Consider the following 21,119-nt stretch of genomic DNA (forward strand, 5'->3'; position numbering starts at 1 on the left):
GTACCCCATCCATAAGTGGTGAATTCTGTATATTTGACCATTTTCATCAGACAGCATTTAATCCCATTCGAATGTAACAGTGCAAATAACTTGCAAGCCAGTTTTTGATGTGGGAGCAAAAATATTTTGCTTTTAGATCAGATTACAAATTTAGTCATTTGTTGTGCCAGATCAAATATGCACAATTTGAAGGCCAAACCTATCAAGTAACTATTTTTTTCCCGAGATGGGAGGAGTGTGTAAGAGTGGTAGTATTGCCAACACTGTGAATCAACTATCCTAGCAGAAATGCATATTAATTAGAACAAAATTACCAATGCCTTAAATCTGTGTAATTATTACTTTTTGAGTCCCTTTGCTTCCATAAGGTTTATGTTACCCATACATGTTTTCTCAAATGTATCAGAATAAATATGAGGAATATGAGGAAGATTAGGGTAGGAATAGGGCCAGTCAAAGACAGAAGTGGGAAGTTGTGTGTGGACCCTGTAGAGATCGGAGAGGTGCTAAATGAACATTTCTCATCAGTGTTCACTCAGGAAAAGGAGACTATTTGTAGAGGAGAAGAATGACGTATGAGTTATTAGACTAGAAAGGATCGAGGTTAGTTATGCACAGGTGTTATCAATTCTAGAAGGAGTGAAAGTAGACAAGTCCCCTGGGCTGGATGGGATTTATCCGAGGATTCTCTGGGAAGCTAGGGAGGAGATAGCATAGCCTTTGGCTTTGATATTTGAGTCATCATTGTCTACAGGTTTAGTACCTGAGGACTGGAGGATTGCAAATGTGTCCTTATTCAAGAAGGGCAGCAGAGATGACCCAGGTAATTATAGACCAGTGAGCCTTACTTCTGTTGTAGGAAAGGTTTTGGAAAGATTATAAGAGATAAGATTTATAATAATCTCTAGCAAACAACAATTTGATTTCAGATAGTCAATACGGTTTCGTCAAGGGCAGGTCGTGTCTCACAAACCTCATTGAGTTTTTTGAGAAGGTGACCAAGCATGTAGATGAGGTGGTAGTTGACATGGTATACATGGACTTCAGTAGTCTTTGATAAGGTTCCATATAGTAGGCTGTTGGAAAAAATGCGGAGGCATGGAATTGAGGGTGATTTAGTAGTTTGGATTAGAAACTGGCTTTCTGAAAGAAGGTAGCATGTGGTGGTTGATGGAAAATATTCAGCCTGGAGTCCAGTTACTAGTGGTGTGCCACGATGATCTGTTTTGGGACCACTGCTGTTTGCCATTTTTATAAATGACTTAGACGCAGGCATAGGTGGATGGATTAGTAAATTTGCAGACGACACTAGAGTTGGTGGAGTAGTAGACAGTTTGGAAGAAGGTTACAGATTGCAGGGGGACTTGGATAGACTGCAGAATTGGGCTGAGATGTGGCAAATGGAGTTCAATGCAGCTAAATGTGAGCTGATGCACTTTGGGAAGAACAACAGGAAGGCAGAGTACTGGGTCAATGGAAAGATTCTTGGTAGTGTGATGTGCAGAGGGATCTTGGAGTCCATGTGCATAGATACCTGAAGGTTGCCACCCAGGTGGATAGTGCTGTTAAGAAGGCATATGGTGTGTTACGTTTTATTCGTAGAGGGACTGAGTTCCGGAGCCGCAATATCATGCTGCAACTATACAAAAACGCTGGTGCAGCCACACTTGGAATATTGTGTACAGTTCTGGTTGCTATATTTCGGGAAGGATGTGGAAACTTTGGAAAAGGTGCAGAGGAGATTTACCAGAATGTTGCTTAGTCTGGAGGGAATGTCTTATGAGGAAAGGTTGAGACACTTAGGTCTGTTCTCATTGGAAAGAAGAAGGCTAAGAGGAGATTTGATAGAGACATACAAGATGAATAGAGGATTAGATAAGATAGACAGTGAAAGTCTTTTTCCTAGGATGATGATGTCAGCTTGTACGAGGGGGCAGAACTACAAATTGAGGGGTGATAGATTTAAGACAGATGTCAGAGGTAGGTTCTTTACACAGAGAGTGGTAAGGGCGTGGAATGGCCTACGTGCTAATATAGTCAACTCAGCCACATTAGGGAGATTTAAACAATCCTTCGATAAGCACATGGATGATGATGGGATGGTGTAGGGGGATGAGCTGAGAATACTTCACAGGTCAGCGCAACATTGAGGGCCGAAGGGCCTGTTCTGCACTGTATTGTTCTATGTTCTAATCAAAACTTGGCAGTTAACTGTCAGTCACAATCTAACTACTGCATTCACTATAGTAACGCTCCTACCAACTACAGTCCAGTTGCCAACTAATCAACACTTTCTTTATAGTATGAATGTTGTTGTTCCTGTACATTGATTTTAATAAAAATTGTCTTGACGGGTGCAAGTTGAAAAGCTTCAACAAAATGTCATCTTCAGCAATTTAAAAAATGATTTCGTGTCAACCCAGGTGAAGACCAACCATGGAGATGTGATATTTCAGGTTTAATAGTCAAACAAAGGGATATGCATCTGCCTCATCAGCCTGGACCAAGAGAAGGCTTTCGACAATATTGCACACCTCCATGATGTGCTCTCCCAAATGAGTTTGGGTAGGGGATCAACAATTGGCTTCAACTGCGCCACATAGATAGCAGTAGCACATGTTTTGATGCATGCGTGGATAGAAAGTTTTCCAATCAAATTTGGAGTGGTACAGAGTTGCTCTCTCTCTGCCCTCTCCTGTTCATGCATTACATAAAGCCTTTTGCTCACAGTCCATCAGGAAGACTGTGAGCCACAAAGCCGTGACCATCCCAGGTTGTAGCAGTACTGAGCTCCAAACCTCCCAGTGCATAGATAACATCACTGTTTTCCATGCAGATCCACTGTTGGTGCACTGACTGATCAGCATTTGTGGATGGTTCAAACGGGCCTCAGGAGCCAAAGTAAATCATGTCAAGAGTAAGGCAGTGTTCTTTGGAAATTGGGCTTGCTGATTGTTTGTTGCCTTCCCCTTCAGGTCAGATTACCTGAAGGTACTATATGTTAGGATATGGTAGGAGCTGGAGGAGGTGATTAAAACCAGATTGAGCAAGTAGCCAGGGTCAATAAAACAACCTGGCCACATGGGAGTGATGATCCCTCTCCACTGCAGGTCAGAACATTAGTACTAGATGTAAAGCACTCTTAGCATTGTTGTACGTAGTGCAAGATGAACGGTTCTTCACTCTTGTGCCATGGTAATGGGTCAAGCCACCTTCTGCTTTATCTAGATGTCAAAATAGACGATGATCACAGAGACATGATGTACAAATCTCTACATAAAAGGAAAAAAATGTACAGCCCACAGCCCCATCCTGAAGGCTGCTTATTTTTGTGTGCGTGTGGCTATATGAAGCTGTGCACAGGTCCTCAGTAACCAAACACCCAAGTGCTGAGGTCATACCTGTCCCCAGTCTTGCAAAGCTTGGGAATGCTCAGTTCCCTGGTGGTCTAGTGGTTAGAATTCGGCGCTTTCACTGCCACGGCCCAGGTTTGTTTCCCGGTCAGGGAAGTTGCATTTAGTGGCATTTTTGATAAGGGATAGCATTGCAGCTGTGCTGAGGGAAGATATTCCCAGAAATCCACCCAAAGAAGTTATTTGGGTGGAACTGAGAAATAAGAAAAGGATGATAACCTTATTGGGATAGTATTACAGAACCCCTAATAGTCAGAGGGAAATTGAGAAACAAACTTGTAAGGAGATCTCAGCTATCTGTAAGAATAATAGCATGGTTATGGTAGGGGATTTTAACTTTCCAAACATAGACTGGGACTGCCATAGTGTTAAGGGTTTAGATGGAGAGGAATTTGTTAAGTGCATACAAGACAATTTTCTGATTCAGTATGTGGATGTACCTACGAGAGAAGGTGCAAAATTTGACCTACTCTTGGGAAATAAGGCAGGGCAGGTGACTGAGTGTCAGCTGGGGAACACTTTGGAGCCAGCAACCATAATTCTATTAGATTTAAAATAATGATGGAAAAGGATAGACCAGATCTAACAGTTGCAGTTTTAAATTGGAGAAAGGCCAATTTTGATGGTATTAGGCAAGAACTTCGAAAGCTGATTGGAGGCAGATGTTTGCAGGTAAAGTGACGGCTGGAAAATGGGAAGCCTTCAGAAATTAGATAACGAGAAAGTATATTCCTGTTAGGGTGAAAGGAAAGGCTGGTAGGTAGGGAATGCTGGATGACTAAAGAAATTGAGGGTTTGGTTAAGAAAAAGAAGGAAGCATAGTCAGGTATAGACAGGATAGATCAAGTGAATCCTTAAATGAGTATAAAGGAAGTAGGAGTATACTTAAGAGGGAAATCAGGAGGGCAAAAAGGGGACCCGAGATAGCTTTGACAAATAGAATTAAGGAGAATCCAAAGACTTTTTACAAATATATTAAGGACAAAAGGGTAACTAGAGAGAGAATAGGGTCCCTCAAAGATCAGCAAGATGGCCTTTGTGTGGATCCGCAGAAAATGGGGGACATACTAAATGTGTATTTTGAGGTAGATGTAATCTATATGGACTTCAGTAAGCTGTTCGACAATGGGAGACTGATTAGCAAGGTTAGATCTCATGGAATACAGGGAGAACTAGCCATTTAGATACAGAACTGGCAGAACTGGAGAAGACAGAGGGTGGTGGTGGAGGGTTGTTTTTCAGACTGGAGGCCTGTGACCAATAGAGTGCCACAAGAATCTGTGCTGGGTCCTCTACTTTTTGTCATTTACATAAATGATTTGGATGCGAGCATAAGAGGTACAGTTAGTAAGTTTGCAAATGACACCAAAATTGGAGGTGTAGTGGACAGCGAAGAGGGTTACCTCAGATTACAACAGGATCTGGACCAGATGGGCCAATGGGCTGAGAAGCGGCAGATGGAGTTTAATTCAGATAAATGAGAGGTGCTGCATTTTGGGAAAGCAAATCTTAGCAGGACTTATACACTTAATGGTAAGGTCCTAGGGAGTGTTACTGAACAAAGAGACCTTGGAGTGCAGTTTCATAGCTCCTTGAAAGTGGAGTCGTAGGTAGATAGGATAGTGAAGAAGGTGTTGGCTATGCTTTCGTTTATTGACCATAGTATTGAGTACAGGAGTTGGGAGGTCATGTTGCGGTTGTCCAGGACATTGGTTCGGCCACTGTTGGAATGTTGCATGCAATTCTGGTCTCCTTCCTTCTGAAAGATGTTGTGAAACTTGAAAGGGCTCAGAAAAGATTTACAAGGATGTTGCTCGGGTTGGAGGATTTGAACTATAGGGAGAGGCTGAACAGGCTGGAGCTGTTTTCCCTGGAGCGTCGGAGGCTGAGGGGTTTACAAAATTATGAGGGGTATGGATACGGTAAATAGGCAAAGTCTTTTCCATGGGGTCGGGGAGTCCAGAACTAGAGGGCATAGGTTTACTGTGAGAGGAGAAAGATATAAAAAATACCTATGGGGCAACTCTTTCACACAGCGTGGTACGTGTATGCGAGAGGAAGTGGTGGAGGCTGGTACAATTATAACATTTAAGAGGCATTTGGATGGGTATATGAATAGGAAGGGTTTGGAGGGATATGGGCCGGGTGCTGACAGGTGGGACTAGATTGGGTTGGGATATCTGGTTGGCATGTATGGGTTGGACTGAAGGATCTGTTTTCGTGCTGTACATCTCTATGACTCTGCTCAAAGTAACTGGACTGTGTATTTCACCTGATGGAATGGTCGGTGAAGAAAAACTCCTTTCACCATCAAACAACTCCAATAAGCAATGGTCAGCAGCAAAAATCCTAGAGGCCCCAGGAGTAAGGAGAGGGTTAATCCTGTTGTTTGGCTGTCTAAGGAGAATGTCAGTCATTTGGCAGAATGCCTCAGTCCCTGAACTTACAAACTGCAAGAGGCAGCTTGAGTGGTGGTGGTGAGAAAGGCCATCCTGTCAGAACTGTTGTACATGTCTTAACCACTTCGCACGCTATCCTCAAGTTAACTGTGATGGAAAAGAGAGCTACGTCAATGTCATCGGAAATGTGGCTTTGCAAAGAGAATGTGAATGAGTTCAGCCCAAGCAGATCAGTGACGCTGTGGTGGTTGAGCTGGTACCAGGGACACACACTGTGACATATATCAACTGTGCCTGGAGGAGCATCAACATGGTAAATCACTGTTTGGTCTGCTCAAGACTGGCTGGTCTTTCAGCACAAAGTGTTAGCCTTCACCAAAATACATTCTAAGGGCTACATGCTGAGGGACACACTAAAGTTTGCAGCAAACTCTGCTTAGATGCAATTGGACAAGGTCAGTGTCTAAGGGTTTTCAGCCATAGTACAGAGTGTGATGTGAAAGTCTGGACCCTTCAGATTGTATACCTGATGAGGAATGTATGTTGTGCATTCAAGTATTCTGATATTACATCGAGGCTCCCATGGTGCAAAAAGAATTTATTGCCATTCATCTTTCTAAAATTTAAATTTGAAATGTTTTGCCTTCAGCCTGTATGTCTGATATAGAATGTATCCTCCAAATATTAAGGCTGATACAATTGTTTTGAGTTACCTAAACGTGGAACATGATGTATGGAGACACATTGAATTTTGTAATTCAATATAATTTTCAAGTTGAAATGGTTTGTAATGTATTTTTATGAATTTTATAAATGAATGTATTTTGGGAAAACAGAATACCTTTTAAATTGGCACCATTTGTACCATCTACACAACAATGATCAGATTATCTTACCTCTACTTTGTCAAGAAAATGAATCTGAGTTTTAAACAATCTTCTTACAAAGGACGCGAGTGACTTTCAGGAATGTTGTGATCTAACCCCTCTTGGCCCTGAAAGATGCTTATTGTGTAGGTAGAGTATGATTAGGTCCAGAGGACCTGAGTGGAGCAAAGTTAATGCCTGCTATGCTCAAGACAAACAAATTTCACAGATACCTCCTAAAAGTGGTAAAGGCCACGTATGTGGATCTGGAAAGGTTTGAAGACTTATTTAAAGTGGTGGCTATGCATGTTCAAGTCTGAAATATGTTAGACATCCTTAAGGCACAGAATCTTCCATCTTAGAATTGTACTGCAACGCACCCATTTTACATACATTTTAAAAATGCAAAAAGGTCCGGTTTTTCTCTGATGTTTTAGAGAACAATTTGTCCATTAAGTGAAAATAAGTGGTTGGATAGTATACTATTTGTGGTCTGTATCTAAAGTGGATTCACAAAAGGTGCTTGGCTTGCTGAAATCTATACACAAAATTGTGCATCTGGTCATGTTTCTGCTCATAAACAACATGACTTTTGTACATGGAAAGTGCATCTAAAGCAATCAAATGCAACTAGTTAATAAAAAATGCTCTTGTTATTTCTACACCAAAAGATGATATTGCATCTTGTAGATACTCTACACAATATTGTATGCTGACAAATTGTTGACTTCTTTGAGATTTATAAATCCTGGAAGATGTACCTTCTAATAATGACAGGGTTAAAGATTGAAGCTGGCCAAATCGTGTTCTTATGCAGGGCAATATTAATCACATGCAGTATAAGAGAGACCATGTTTTCTGTCCTTTTTGTGACATTCATTAAGAAAACTATTGGCCAAGGCAAATGGAATCAGTCACCTATTTTTCTTCAAAATATTCCACGAGATTTCTGCATTTCCCTGACTGGGCAAACTGGCCCTTGGTTTGACAATTCATTTGAAAAATGAAACTTCTAACTGTAGTTCTCCCTAAGTACTACACCGGAATGTCAACTTAGATTTATATTTCAGTAGGACTTGAACCTGGAGCCTTCTAATTAAGAGGGGAGCTACCATCTCAGCTGTAGTTTACATGATTGTGTTATGGGTTTTTAATTTTTAAAACCACAAAAGCCACAATTATTCTTGACTATTAGGTTAGAGGCATGTAGCAGATTAAATGGTACTGCATTGCACAAAGGTGGTGTACAATATCCATGTTTGACTCCTGTGATCCCTCTGGCCTGTTGTCATGTATCCACAAGGATATCACTGAATTTATATTGGGTAATGGCCCATAGAAAGAGAAAATCAAAAGGCGAGTCACCTAGAATCACTTCCAGCAGACTTGTCAGAGGGCTTGAACTCAATCATGTACGTGTTTCCCTTTTTGAATTGGATATGTGGGTAGGAATACAAAGAACATAGGAAAAAGGGGAGGATTAGTTTTCTTAAATGAGAATGTGTGTGTATTTGGCACAATAGCTATGTTGTTCAAAACCTTTTTCCGTTTTTTGTAATATCAGTCTAATACATGACAATAATCAGATGGAATTGTGACAAAAATACCATAAGCAAGAATTGCACATCCATACTGTGTTCTTGGTATTTCAGTGAATAAAATGTCCAAAGGCACTTCATTCGTCATTAGGCACAAAACAAAAATGGCACAAAGGCATATGAGGGTATGTTATTTCAGATGACCCAAAGCTTGGGTAAAAAGATCAGATTTAAGGAGTGTCTTAGAGGAGGAAAGCAAGGTAGAGAAATACTAAGAACAAAGCACAACCCGTTAACCTCTGAAACAGTTCTTCTCAAGAGAGTTTTCTTCTAATGCGAAGTGATTAGAGGAGGTATTTAATTTATTGCACTGCTCACAATTTAGTAGGATATCTATGATGATATCTTGTTTGGTCAGCAAGATAATGTATAAACAAGCTCATATACGTGAACAGAAATAATTGTGCTCAGTTATTTTCAAACTTTGCATCTCATTCTGTAAATCAGAGATGAATTAATTCAAGTCCTCCATTATTTTAAGATGTGTAGGTTGATTTACCTCCACCTCTCATCACTTTGCCAAATAGCAAGGTTATTACAAGCCTTTATCTTTTAGCCCAGCGAGATAATTCTTTGAACATGGTTTGGCTGTCCAATAACCTTGGGAGAAAGTGAAGATTGCAGATGCTGGAGATCAGAGTCAAAAAGTGTGGTGCTGGAAAAGCACAGCCGGTCAGGCAGCATCCGAGGACCAGGAGAGTCAATGTTTCGAGCATAAGCTCTTCATCAGGAATGTCCCTAAGCAGCTGTGCTTTTCCAGCTCCACACTGTTCTATGACTATGGACTGTATTCAATAACCAATTAAAATGATGGAAACGATGTAGAGTGTAACTGTATGAATAATGTTAAGAGCAGGAGGCATTGTTTTGCTTAACGATAGTCCTAAATTTGGAAATGGTTTCTTGAGATTCAAGCGACAGGGATTGTTAACGTCTTCAAAGGGGATCTCCATTTCACTGGATGAAATATCCTTCAGTTGCTCCTTCACCTGTTTGAAACACAGAATTTTGTTAGTTATTTAAAGTTATATTTTTGAGCGCTACCCTTGAAGCTATTTAAAATGTTTAAATGATGGTTGTCCATTTGAACTGAACCCACATGATGACCATTTTCTCTGTTAATGGCCACTTCTGGCAAAACTGCAGCAGAGCTCCAGTGTTAGCACTTTCAATTCTGAGTCTGAGAAGCAGGAGTTTAAGTTCCAATTCAAAACCTAAAGGGAAAGTACATCACTGGGAAACTGTCATGCTAAGCATGTTCTTCTTTCAGACAAGATGTTAAACTGCTGCTTTATTGATTGAATACAATATCTTATGACAGTATTCTAAAAGGGACTGTGGAAAGTTCCTAAGACAACTTTTGGATATTTTTTAACATTATGTTTAGACAATGTTATAACATACCTCTGGAACACATGGGACTTGAACCAGATGTATGGCCATTACCACTATGCTACAAGAGCTTTCTTGACCAACTTTTATATTCATTTGATGCAACTTAAACAGAACAGATAATCTCATCATTTATCTCATTGCTAACTGATGTATTTGTCCACATTGCAACAGTGAGTATATTTCAAAGTAATGCATTAATCGCTGTGAGGCAGCAGTGCTAACCACTGGGCCACCGTGCCGCCCTAATCTCATCATTTATCTCATTGCTAACTGATGTATTTGTCCACATTGCAACAGTGAGTATATTTCAAAGTAATGCATTAATTGTGGAGCACTTCATGATGTGAAAATGCAATTCTGGTCTCCCTCTTATCGGAATTACATTGTGAAACTTGAAAGGTTCAGAAAAGAATCACAACGATGTTGCCAGGGTTGGAAGGTTTGAGCTAAAGGGAGAGGCTGAATAGGCTAGGGCTGTTTTCCCTGAAGCATTAGAGGCTGAGGGGTGACCTTATAGAGGTTTATAAAGTCATGAGGGGCATGCATAAGAGCAGGAGGCATTGTTTCGCTTAGCAATAGTCCTAAATTTGGGGGAGTCCAGAACTAGAGGGTTTAGGGGAGAAGGGAAAGATATAAAAGGGACCTAAGAAGCAACTTTTTTACACAGAAAGTGGTGCGTGAAAGAATGAACTGCCAGAGAGAGTGATGGAAGCTGGTAGAATTACAACATTTAAAAGGCATCTGGATGGGTTTATGAATAGGAAGGGTTTAGAGGGATATGGGCGAAGTGCTGGTAAATGGAACTAGATTAATTTAGGAATCTGGTTGGCATGGACAAGTTGGACCAAAGGGTCTGTTTCTGTTCTGAAAATCTCTAGGACTGTCTGTGTTCATCTTTCTTTAAATGTTTCAAGCTGCTGTCTTGCCCATTAAATGTATATGACAGGAATTAATATCAGTAAATTTGATTGTATTGTCATTTTTTCCCATTATAAAGATGAGGAATATTGATGCAAAGGAGTGAAGCTCATACCTTTCAAGGCCAACAACAGATCAGACAAAACACTGTGGATGCTGGAAATACTCAGCAAGTCAGGCGGAATCTTTGGAGAGGAAGGCTATCGGTTTTCCAGGTCTGTGAGGTTTTCTTAGAATGCACCCTACCCTGAGCTTCAGAACAGCCCTGTTATGCAATGCAAATTATGATATTTCTACTTCTACACAAACCAGATATTCAGCAGACATTTGGGCAAGTTTTTTTTAAAGTCGAACTATGTGACAGAAACTGGATTGATGTCCCTGCAATTCACTGCATCCTTTAAAACATGTTTCGGAGGTTCAGAACTGATGTGAACATTGCTCTCCAAACATCGTTGCCATGACTACAAGTTCAAAATTGATTTTTAAAGAAGGGGAATAGAGTATAAACTAAATGGATTACAATCAAACCATTTAATAATCAGGTCTGTGTCACCTAATTACAAGGTCAAGTTGCTGATGAATTATTGATATCTGATGCACAGCACAAGTTTTCTTTGTGCCTACAGACATTTCAGAGAAGACATTTTTGATATTAATTCCAAAGATTAATTGAGCCTGTCAGACACAACAAAAAGAGAAAAGACAACCATGACTGAGTCTTTTTTTGAGGATGTAACCAAAATGATTGAGGGCAGAGCAGGAGACATTGTCTACATGGACTTTACGAAAGACTTTGACAAGACTTCACATAGTTAGTATTGTTAAATCACAATGGATTCAGGGAGAGCCTTACCAACTGGATACAAAATTGACTTGACGGTAGGAGACAGAGGGTGGAGGGTTGTTTCTCAGCCTGGAGGCCTGTGACCAGCGGTGTTCCACAGGGATCAGTGCTGGATTCACTGTTGTTTGTCATTTAATTAAACTATTTAGATGAGAATCTGAGGCACAGTTAGGAAGTTTGCAGATGGCACCAAACTTGATGGTACAGTCGACAGTGAAGGTGATCCAAAATTACAAAAGGATCTTGGTGCATTGGATCAATGGGCTCAGGAGTAGCAGATGGAATTTAATTTGGATAAATGCGAAGCATTGCATTTTGGTAAAACAAATAAGGGCAGGACTTATATAGTTAACAATAGAGCCCTAGATAGTATTGATGAACAGAGAGACCGAGGAGTTCAGGTTCAAAGTTCTTTGAAAGTTGAGTCACAGGAGGACAGGGTGGTAAAGAAGGCATTTGAGGATGCTTGCCTTCATTGCTCAGACCTATGAGTATAGGAGATTGGATGTCATGTTAGGGGAGTATTGTGTGCTATTCTAGTCGCCCCGCTATAGGAAGAATATAATTGGAAAGGGTTCGGAATAGATTTATCAAGATGCTGCCGGGAATGGAAAGTTTGAGTTATAAGGAAAGGCTGGAACTTTTCTCCCTAGAGCGTGGGGGGTTGAGGGTTGGCCTTATAGATGTTTATAAAATCATGAGTGCATTGATAAGGCAAATAGCAAATGTGTTTTTCCTAAGGTGGGGGAGTTCACAACTAGAGGGCATAGGTTTAAAATGAGAGGGGAAAGTCTTAAAAGAGACCTGAGAGGCAATTGTTTCACACAGAGGGTGGTTGGTACATGGAATGAACTGTCAAAGGAAGTGGTACATGTAGGTACAGTTACAACATTTAAAAAACATTTGGACAGTTACATGAACAGGAAAGGTTTAGAGGGATAAGGACCAAATGCAGGCAAATGGGATTAGTTTAGTTTGAGAAACCTGGTCAGCATGGACGAGTTGGACCGAAGGATTTGTCTTCCATGCTGTAATGACTTTATATATAATTTCAGGTCATAGAGTTATAAATAGGACTTGCACAAGCACAATATCACTCATTTTTTGACTGTTTTGTTTAAACTGCCTTGTTTAATCAGTTAAAAATCACACAACACCAGGTTATAGTCCAACAGGTTTAATTGGAAGCACACTAGCTTTCGGAGCGACGCTCCTTCATCAGGTGGTTGTGGAGGGCTCGATCGTAATACAGAATTTATAGGTCTTGGTGAGGTGCTCAGCCTCGTCCCCACACCTCCACTACTTGCCTTTAAACAACCGCCAAACCTCAAACAGATCATTACTCGTAGCAAACTGCTCGGCTCTCAGGACAACTCCATACAACCCTGTCACGGTGGATGCTGCAAAACGTGTCAGATTGTGAACATAGATACCACTATTACGCGTGGGAAAACCTCCCACCTTGTACATGACAGGTACTCATGTGACTCAGCCAACGTTGTCTATCTTATACATTGCAGGCAAGGATGCCCGGAGGCATGGTACATTGGGGAAACCGAGCAAAGGCTACGTCAACGGATGAATGGGCACCGCACAACAATCAACAGACAGGAGGGTTCCCTCCCAGTTGGGCAACACTTCAGTGGTCCAGGACATTTAGCCTCGGACCTTCGGGTGACCATCCTCCAAGGTGGACTTCGGGACAAGCAGCAGAGGAAAGTGGCCGAGCAGAGGCTGATAGCTCTGTACCCATAGGGAGGGCCTCAACCGGGACCTTGGGTTCATGTCACATTACAGGTGATCACCATTACGCACTCTGCACTCTGCACTCTGCACTCTGCACTCTGCACTCTGCACTCTGCACTCTGCACTCTGCACTCAAACTGCATGAATTTATGTAAAACTCTGTTATCTCACTTTTTCGATTAGAATCAATCTAAACATCAGGTTATAGACAGATAACACAGGGGGCTAACACCTTCAACATATTGTCTAGCTATCATCATTGTTAACAGCTAACCCGAGAATGCAACTTTTAAAAAGGGTTTTGTGATTTACACATGAAAGAAGTGAAACTATCACTGTATTCTAACAGATGAAAGGCTTAACAGACAATCAATTCTTCAATGTATAATTTCAGTTACATCACACTGCAAATTTTTGCTATAAATTCTGTGTTACGATCGAGCCCTCCACAATCACCTGATGAAGGAGCGTCGCTCCGAAAGCTAGTGTACTTCCAATTAAACCTGTTGGACTATAACCTGGTGTTGTGTGATTTTTAACTTTGTACACCCCAGTCCAACACCGGCATCTCCGAATCTTGTTTAATCAGAATCGCAGTCCTATTGTTTAGAACACCACGAGGCAGTAATTTGGAAAATCAAGCCTCAATCCAAAGCCAGAAAGAACACGATGCCAGGAACCAATGTCAGGAATAGCTCAGATGTGTTTGAATGAAAGTCAGTGAATGCATAAGGAAGAAAAAAAAAGAAACATATACTGATGGGTTTAGATGAATAGGGGCAGGAAAGGGCTTGGATGGAGCATCAACATGAATATACAGCGTTGTGACAGCAAAATGGCTGTCTAGTGTGTCGTTACATTTCCCAGGAGTTTTGAGCACAGTTGCACAGATTTTTAAGAATGTTCTGTGTCCCCATACATACCAATTCCTGTTTAAGAATGTCAGGGTTTAATGGAAGAACAGTTTGTAGAAAAGCTTCCAGCTACTCATTTACTACAACAGTTATGGTTCCAGAAGATCATTGTCATCATTGGCCGTCCCTTGCAGATGAGAATCACCCTCTTCCACTCTCAAATGGCTGTACAGTCTGGTGAGGCTTCTGCAGATTCTGTTTGACTTGGGGCAGAAGGTGGTCATGGGAAGGGGGTGGGTGGGGCATTGGTGTGGCAGTGTGCTCCTTTCATTTGGTTTCTCTTTTTCCCAATAGCAAGCCTAGAGGTTCTCGCTGCCTTCCTGAATGCTGCTCCACCATTTGGGAGGGTCTTGGGCCATTGATTCCCAGGCATTGGTGGGAATGTCGCACATCACCAGTGAGGACTTGAGGGTGTTTCTGAAGCATTTTTTCTGTCCACCTGGGGCTCCCCTCCATTTCGGAGCTGGGCGTAGAGCACCTGCTTGGGGAGTCTCGTATCAGTCATGTGGACAACATGCCCAGCCCATCGTAGCCAATCAAGGGGCGTCAGTGCCACAATGCTGGCCAGGTGAAGGATACTGGCGTTGAGGTGTCTTTCTTTCCAGTGGATTTGCAGGATCTTACATGAGCAACATTTGTCATCCTGCTCCAGTGCCCTGAGGTGTCTGCTATAGGTAGTCCACGTCTCAGCTGTATAGGAGGGCAGGAACCTTCACAGCACTGTTAACCAGGACCTTGGTGTTGGATCTGATGTTATCATTCTCGACCATCCTTTTCCTCAGGTGGCCGAAGGCTGTGCTAGCAACTGGACGCGGTGCTGGACCTATTCATCAATAGCTGCTTTGGCCGACAGGACACTCCCATGGTACTGGAAGTGGTCAATGTTCTCCAAGGCCTCCCCAGGACCTTGATGATCAGGCATGCTCTCATATGCCTCTGTAAAGGTGCTGCTGGTGGTCTGGAATACATCCTCAGAGACTGCGCATACACAAGCACCATCTGTGTATTGCAGCTCAGTGACACTGATTGGGACAACTTCCATTTTGGCTTGAAGACAGGTTGAATAATTTCCCATCAGTTCTGTAAGTTAGCTCCACTCCAGTGGGGAGCTTGTCAGCAGTGAGGTGAAGCATTGCAGTGAGGTAGATCATGAACAGTGTTGGGGTAATGACAGTCCTGCTTGACACTGGTCCAAATGGGGAATGGGTCGGTGGGAGAGCCATTTGTCATTACCATGACTTCTATGTCATCATGGAGCAGGCGAAGGCTGGTGACAAACTTCATGGTGCAGCCAAAGCGGAGAAGGATGCTCTGTAATGCTTCCTGGCTGATGGAGTCAAAAGCGTTTGACAGGCAAACACGTACAAGGGTAGGTTATTTTCTCTGCATTTCTCCTACAGCTGTTGCATGGTGAAAACCATCTCTGTTGTGCCCCTCCATGGCCAAAAGCCACACTGCAATTCCAGGATGAGATTTCTCAGCCACAGTGAGGAGACGGTTGAGGAGGAACTTGGTGATGACTTTTCCAATGGGTGACAATAGGAGATTTCCCCTGTAGTTACCACCATCAGATTTGTTCCCTGTTTTGAAAATGCTGACGACTGTGGCATCGCGGATCTCTGCTGGGATGCTCTCCTCCTTCCACATAAAGGCAGACAAGGGGATAGCTGCAGGAGCTCTTTACTTCTGTGTTTCAATAGCTCAGCGGGGATACTGTCTGCTCCAGCAACCTTGTTGTTTTTGAGCTGGTGAACGGCCTTCTCTATTTCAGGCCAGGCTTGGGTGTTGCTGCAGAATGCATTCAAGGATGCTCGGATCAGTGGCAGAGCGTCTGGTTGAGGAGGTGTCTGAGATGCTCCCCCAACATTGTTTGAAGGCTTCTTTACCTTTGATAAGTGTCACTCCATTCTTGGCCAGCAGTGGGGTGGGGTTTTGGATGTTTGGTTCATAGGTGGTGTTGACAACCCAGAAGAAACCCTGCACATCATGGATGTTGGCCATTCTTTGGGCCTGCAGTGCTTTCTCTACCCATCATCTGTTCTTTCTGTGCAGGCCAGTTGTTGGACCTCACCAGTGAGCTTGCCTTTTCTCTTCTGAGTGCAGTTGCTGTTATACACTCGAAAATGCCACGCGCTTCCGGCTTATCAGTACTTGGATCTCCTGATCATTCTCATCAAACTAATTTTGGTTAATTTAATTTAAGTGACCGACGGAGTTTTTGCAGGCATTGATGATGCAACCTTGAGGATGGACCAGGGACTGTTGGGATCCCGCAACTCAGTGTCACTGAGGGTTGCTAGGTTTGTGGAGAAGAGCCTGTTGTATGAGGCTGTCTTTTCCAGGTCTTTCAGAGCCGCAGTGTTGAACTTCTTGCAGCAGTGCTTCTGTTGTCTCCACTGCAGCGGTGCTGTATTTATATTGATTCTGGCTCTGACAATGATGTAGTCAAGGAGGTGCCAGTGTTTGGAGCACGGTTGCTGTCATGTTGTCTTGTATTTCCCCCTTTGGCAGATCAGTGTGGTGGTGATGAGGAAATAATGTTGCAGCATTTGGTCAGGAGAAGGACGTTGTTGCAGTTTTGCTTTCCTGCTACCTCTTTCCCGATTACATCGTCCCAGAGGTCTGCACTATCTTCCAGAAGATACCAATCAGTGGATGCATATATTAACTGCAGGAAGTGCTAACTGCTACCATTTTCTGGTACAAATTTCAAAGCAATACTTCCACTTTCTTTCAAAATAACCCAGCATTAATTATCAAAAATATTACTTTGTAAATTTCAATTATGTTGCAAGTATGTTTCAGCTAAAACAAACTATGTATAACTATTCATATGCAACACTTTAAATGAAGGAATTAATGGTAGACTGATGCTGACCATAGTAGAACATTTATTTTTAAAATGTTAAACCAGCCCATCCTTCTCTGTGTGACTTGCATTTTATTTTTAACTATTGAATTGCAATACTGATTTTGCATTAGTTTCACAACAACCTCTCAAGACCAAAATAAGCAATTAACTAGTTATCTCAGGACTTCAATCCCTGTGAATCAGATCATATTGCTGAATAAACCCCCCCCCATTTGTGTGACTGGAGCTGTGCTGAAATACGGGTTCACACTAACCAGTTTCTGCTAATGAACTTCTGGATTCAAGCCACCCCATCTTTGGGATGGTGGTCACATTAAAAAAAAAAGCGAATTGAATAGCAGTGAAGTCACCCTGACCACACTCAGTCTTCAGTGTCAATCAGATGTTGTCCTTGGTCAAAGAATGTTCTATATTTTATGATTTAAGGGAGCTGGTGTTGGACTGGGGTGGACAAAGCTAAAAGCCACACAACGCCAGGTTATAGTCCAACAAGTTTATTTGGAACCCCCAGCTTTTGGAGTGCTGCTCCTTCGTTGGATGGTTGAAGAAGAGGCAGAGCTCTGAAAGCTAGCACTTACAAATAAACCTGTTGGACTATAACTTGGTGTTGTGTGGTTTTTAAACTGTATTTTATTGGTCTGCTGTAGTGGGGGTTTGTTTATTTTTGTCATTCTTCTGTAGGGTCATAGAGTCATAGATATGCACAGCAGGGAAACAGACCCTTCGGTCCAACTTGTTCATGCCGACCAGATATCCCAACCCAATCTAGTCCCACCTGCCAGCACCTGGCCCATATCCCTCCAAACCCTTCATATTCATATACCTATCCAAATGCCTTTTAAATGTAGCAAATATACCAGCCTCCACCACTTCCTCTGGCAGCTCATTCCATACACGTACCACTCTCTGCGTGAAAAAGTTGCCCCTTAATTCTCTTTTATATCTTTCTCCTCTCACTCTAAACCTATGATCTCTAGTTCTGTACTCCCCCACCCTAGGGAAAAGACTTTGTCTATTTATCCACTCCATGCCCCTCATGATTTTATAAACCTCTATAAGGTCACCCGATAAGGTACTTAGAATTGGAACGAAATTATCTCTCAGACTCAAACATCCACTACTTGTTAACTAAATTGATTTGCTAAAGTATAACCATGCAGTAGTTACTGATCGGGGTTCAAAAAGTCCACAAACATAGCACAGAAAGCCAAAGGATTCCCTGCATGTTATAATGGAAAAATAAGACAGGAACAGGATTAGACTAATTAGCCTCCAACTGTGTTCCCCATTACTTCAGACCATGTTTCATCACATCAATCACCCTCCAGCCAGGATTCTATTTCCTGTGGCATTATCCTGTCCCTCACTTAACAATCCTATTATCATCCCACGCTTCTTCCTTTTATTAATGTGCCTGCAAAATATTTTGCTATTTTCTGTTCCTTAATCATTTAATTTCAGAGCTCATATTTTCCCTCATAATTGTTTTGTTCCTAACCTTTTCATATTCTCTTCTCTTGTGCATTCTTTTCCTGTCTATGTATTTAATACATGCCTTTTTTTCTTATACTCTACTCAATTGTGTTTATCATCCCTGAAATGTCATTAATCTTTAGGCTTTTCTCTGAATTGTGTTAATATATGTTTCCTGCAATATAATGTTTCCCATTGTTGTTCTACGTGACTGTTTGCCAATATAGTTGCTCATTTTATTTTCCCAATTGTTACATTCACCTGACAAAATTGTTTTTTCTTGGATCCATTCCTTAGGTTTTCATTAGACTTACATTCTTTCCTCTTTTTGTCCTAAAGTGCTATTTCCTACTAGTCTTATAAAAGTTTCCTACTTTTATTTCTCTTATCTGCTCTGGATTATTCCTAGTACTAGATCCAATGAGAATCTTCTTTTAATGGGTTTTTACATCTTGGGCAAAAAAGGAGACACGTTCACAGGGTAGGAACTCCATTCCCCTCTCCCCCCTCTTACTCCCCTTTACCTACTTCCTCTGTTCAATTATAGTGAAATAATTTGAATCAGTCTTCTGAAGAATTTTATGTTTCTTACTCAATCCTTAATTTGAAGGACTTTAGTGAAGAGGATAAGTTTTTTTTAATGACAGTCTACCATTGTGATTGCCTGAGGTCTTACAGTAAAATGGAAAATGTTTTTGAAATATAATTTACATCTTTCAATTTTATAGCCAACCCCATATCTCGGCTTTGTTTAATGTCCCATTTGAAACATGTCATCTCTGACAGTACAACATTCCTTTAATGTTGCATTAAGTACTAATCTGTTACATTTACATTTTCTCCTTTCGTCAAATGCATCTTGGTGGTAAACACTAAGAATACGGCACTTTGAATTTGCACAGAATATTCAATATGGAAGCAAGTCATTTGGCCCAATAAATCTAAGATGGCCTTTATACTTTACACAATTCACCTTCTATTTCTATCTGCACCATCTCACTCTTTCATTACATCTTTATATTCATAATCTTTCTATTCACATCTCTCAAGAAATGCTCTAGTTTTCATTTGAAAGCATAAAATAAACTTCATTTTGCTACTAGATTTATTCATAACTATATAATGATTATCCACACTCTTATTTTAATTCCTTCAATACCAGTTGCTAGATGTGTATATTTCAATAGTTCTCAACTGGCTTGAGTCAGGAGAACATTATAGAGCCATAGAGTTATATGGCACGGAATCGCAACCTTTGGTCTAACTTCTCAATGCTGACTAGGTATCCTAAATAAATCTAGTCTCATTTGCCAGCATTCAGATCACATCCCTTTAAACATTCCCTATTCAAATACCTATGCCAATAGCTTTTAAATGTTATAATTGTACCAGTCTCCACCACTTCCTCTGGCAGTTCAATCTATACATGTACCACCCACTGTGTGAAAAAGTTGCCTCTCTGGTCCCTTTTAAATCTTTCCTCTCTCATCTTAAACTTATGCCCTGTAGTTTTGGACTCCTCTATCCTAGGAAAAAAAACTGTTCATTCTATCCATGCCCCTCATTATTTTATAAACTTCTGTAAGATCATACCTCAGCCTCCGACATATCAGGGAAAATAGCCCCAGCCTTTCCCTATAGCTCAAACTCTCTGACCCTGGCAATATCCTTGTAGATCTTTTCTGAACCATTTCAAGTTTCACAACATCCAGAATATCAAACCAATTAATCTTTATTTTTAATTTGGTTAAGTGGGAATACTTGGCTTAACCCCACACATTTATTTGGTAACATCCTTGCAAGAACTAATGATTAGAATTGAATCCTGATGCCCTGCTATTTTACTCCCCATCAAATGCATAGAATGTTACTAATTACCAGTTAAAGCATTGGTTTTACTTATTGTTCAATCCACTTGCACTTCCACTGTGCTCTAGATTCCAATCTTGAACAGATCATATTTAAAATGTCTTGAGACAGAAAGCCTGCCGACTGTAACACAGTCTGATAACTGAATCTAGTAAGGCAGCAGAGACAGGCAGAAGATTAGTGTTTGGGAATGTGAGCAGGAAGAGATATACAACAATGAATGACACCGTAATACATCCACATGATTGCAGCTATTTGAAATAATAAAAAAAACATATTTGTCATTATAAGTAATTACATTCACAGTATTCAACAATGTTGGTATATGTGCTGCTTCCTAACTGGTATGGTGTGAGGATGGATCTTACCAGGTTTTTTTCCCCTTCGTCTTACTGCCCCACTACAGCACTACTGAAAATCTTGACTTGTTGCCTGGAAAACTTCCAGAGATCTGTACCTAAATAACTCATTTCAGTACATATTTTTCATGTTGTACCCTTGAATATTTGCCAAGTATTCAGCTAAAGCAATTTTAATGTCAGCCAACTTGGCCCACTCATACTGGTCAAAGATGTGGTCTTTCCATTAGAGATTGCTGGATAATACTCAGCAGCAGGAATGCCAGCTAACCTTACAACTTAGTGCCAAAGTATACAGACACAGACCACAATAACCATGAACAAACATAGCACAGATCTGAAATCAAACGTGATATTTTCTTAATCCTTATCTTCAACTTCCCACTATCCTAACCAACTATGCTATTATAGGAATTTGGGGGAAGTGTGTGATTAATACAACTTAAGAGT

The 21,119-nt window shown here is 41.1% G+C and overlaps 1 protein-coding gene and 1 long non-coding RNA gene across 12 annotated transcripts in view; one reads left to right on the plus strand and one right to left on the minus strand.

Moving 5' to 3' along the window:
* Positions 1 to 6,099: 6,099 nt before the first annotated feature.
* On the plus strand, positions 6,100 to 12,997 carry LOC122558443. Its single transcript, XR_006314147.1, has 3 exons — positions 6,100 to 6,267; positions 10,669 to 10,804; positions 12,957 to 12,997. It is a non-coding gene; the product is annotated as an uncharacterized LOC122558443 (long non-coding RNA).
* Positions 8,971 to 21,119, minus strand: part of dpep2 (dipeptidase 2) — a 73,117-nt gene continuing 60,968 nt past the window's right edge. For 10 of the 11 annotated variants that reach the window (XM_043707025.1, XM_043707022.1, XM_043707020.1 and 7 more), the window contains one exon: positions 8,971 to 9,265. In XM_043707025.1, coding sequence (XP_043562960.1) covers positions 9,068 to 9,265 — 198 coding nt within the window. In that variant the 3' untranslated portion in view covers positions 8,971 to 9,067. Of the gene's footprint in view, positions 9,266 to 20,319; positions 20,459 to 21,119 lie in introns of all 11 variants that reach the window. The other variant, XR_006314146.1, reaches the window with a different exon arrangement.

This window comes from Chiloscyllium plagiosum, chromosome 17, assembly GCF_004010195.1.
Source record: "Chiloscyllium plagiosum isolate BGI_BamShark_2017 chromosome 17, ASM401019v2, whole genome shotgun sequence".
Taxonomy (NCBI): Eukaryota; Metazoa; Chordata; class Chondrichthyes; order Orectolobiformes; family Hemiscylliidae; genus Chiloscyllium; species Chiloscyllium plagiosum.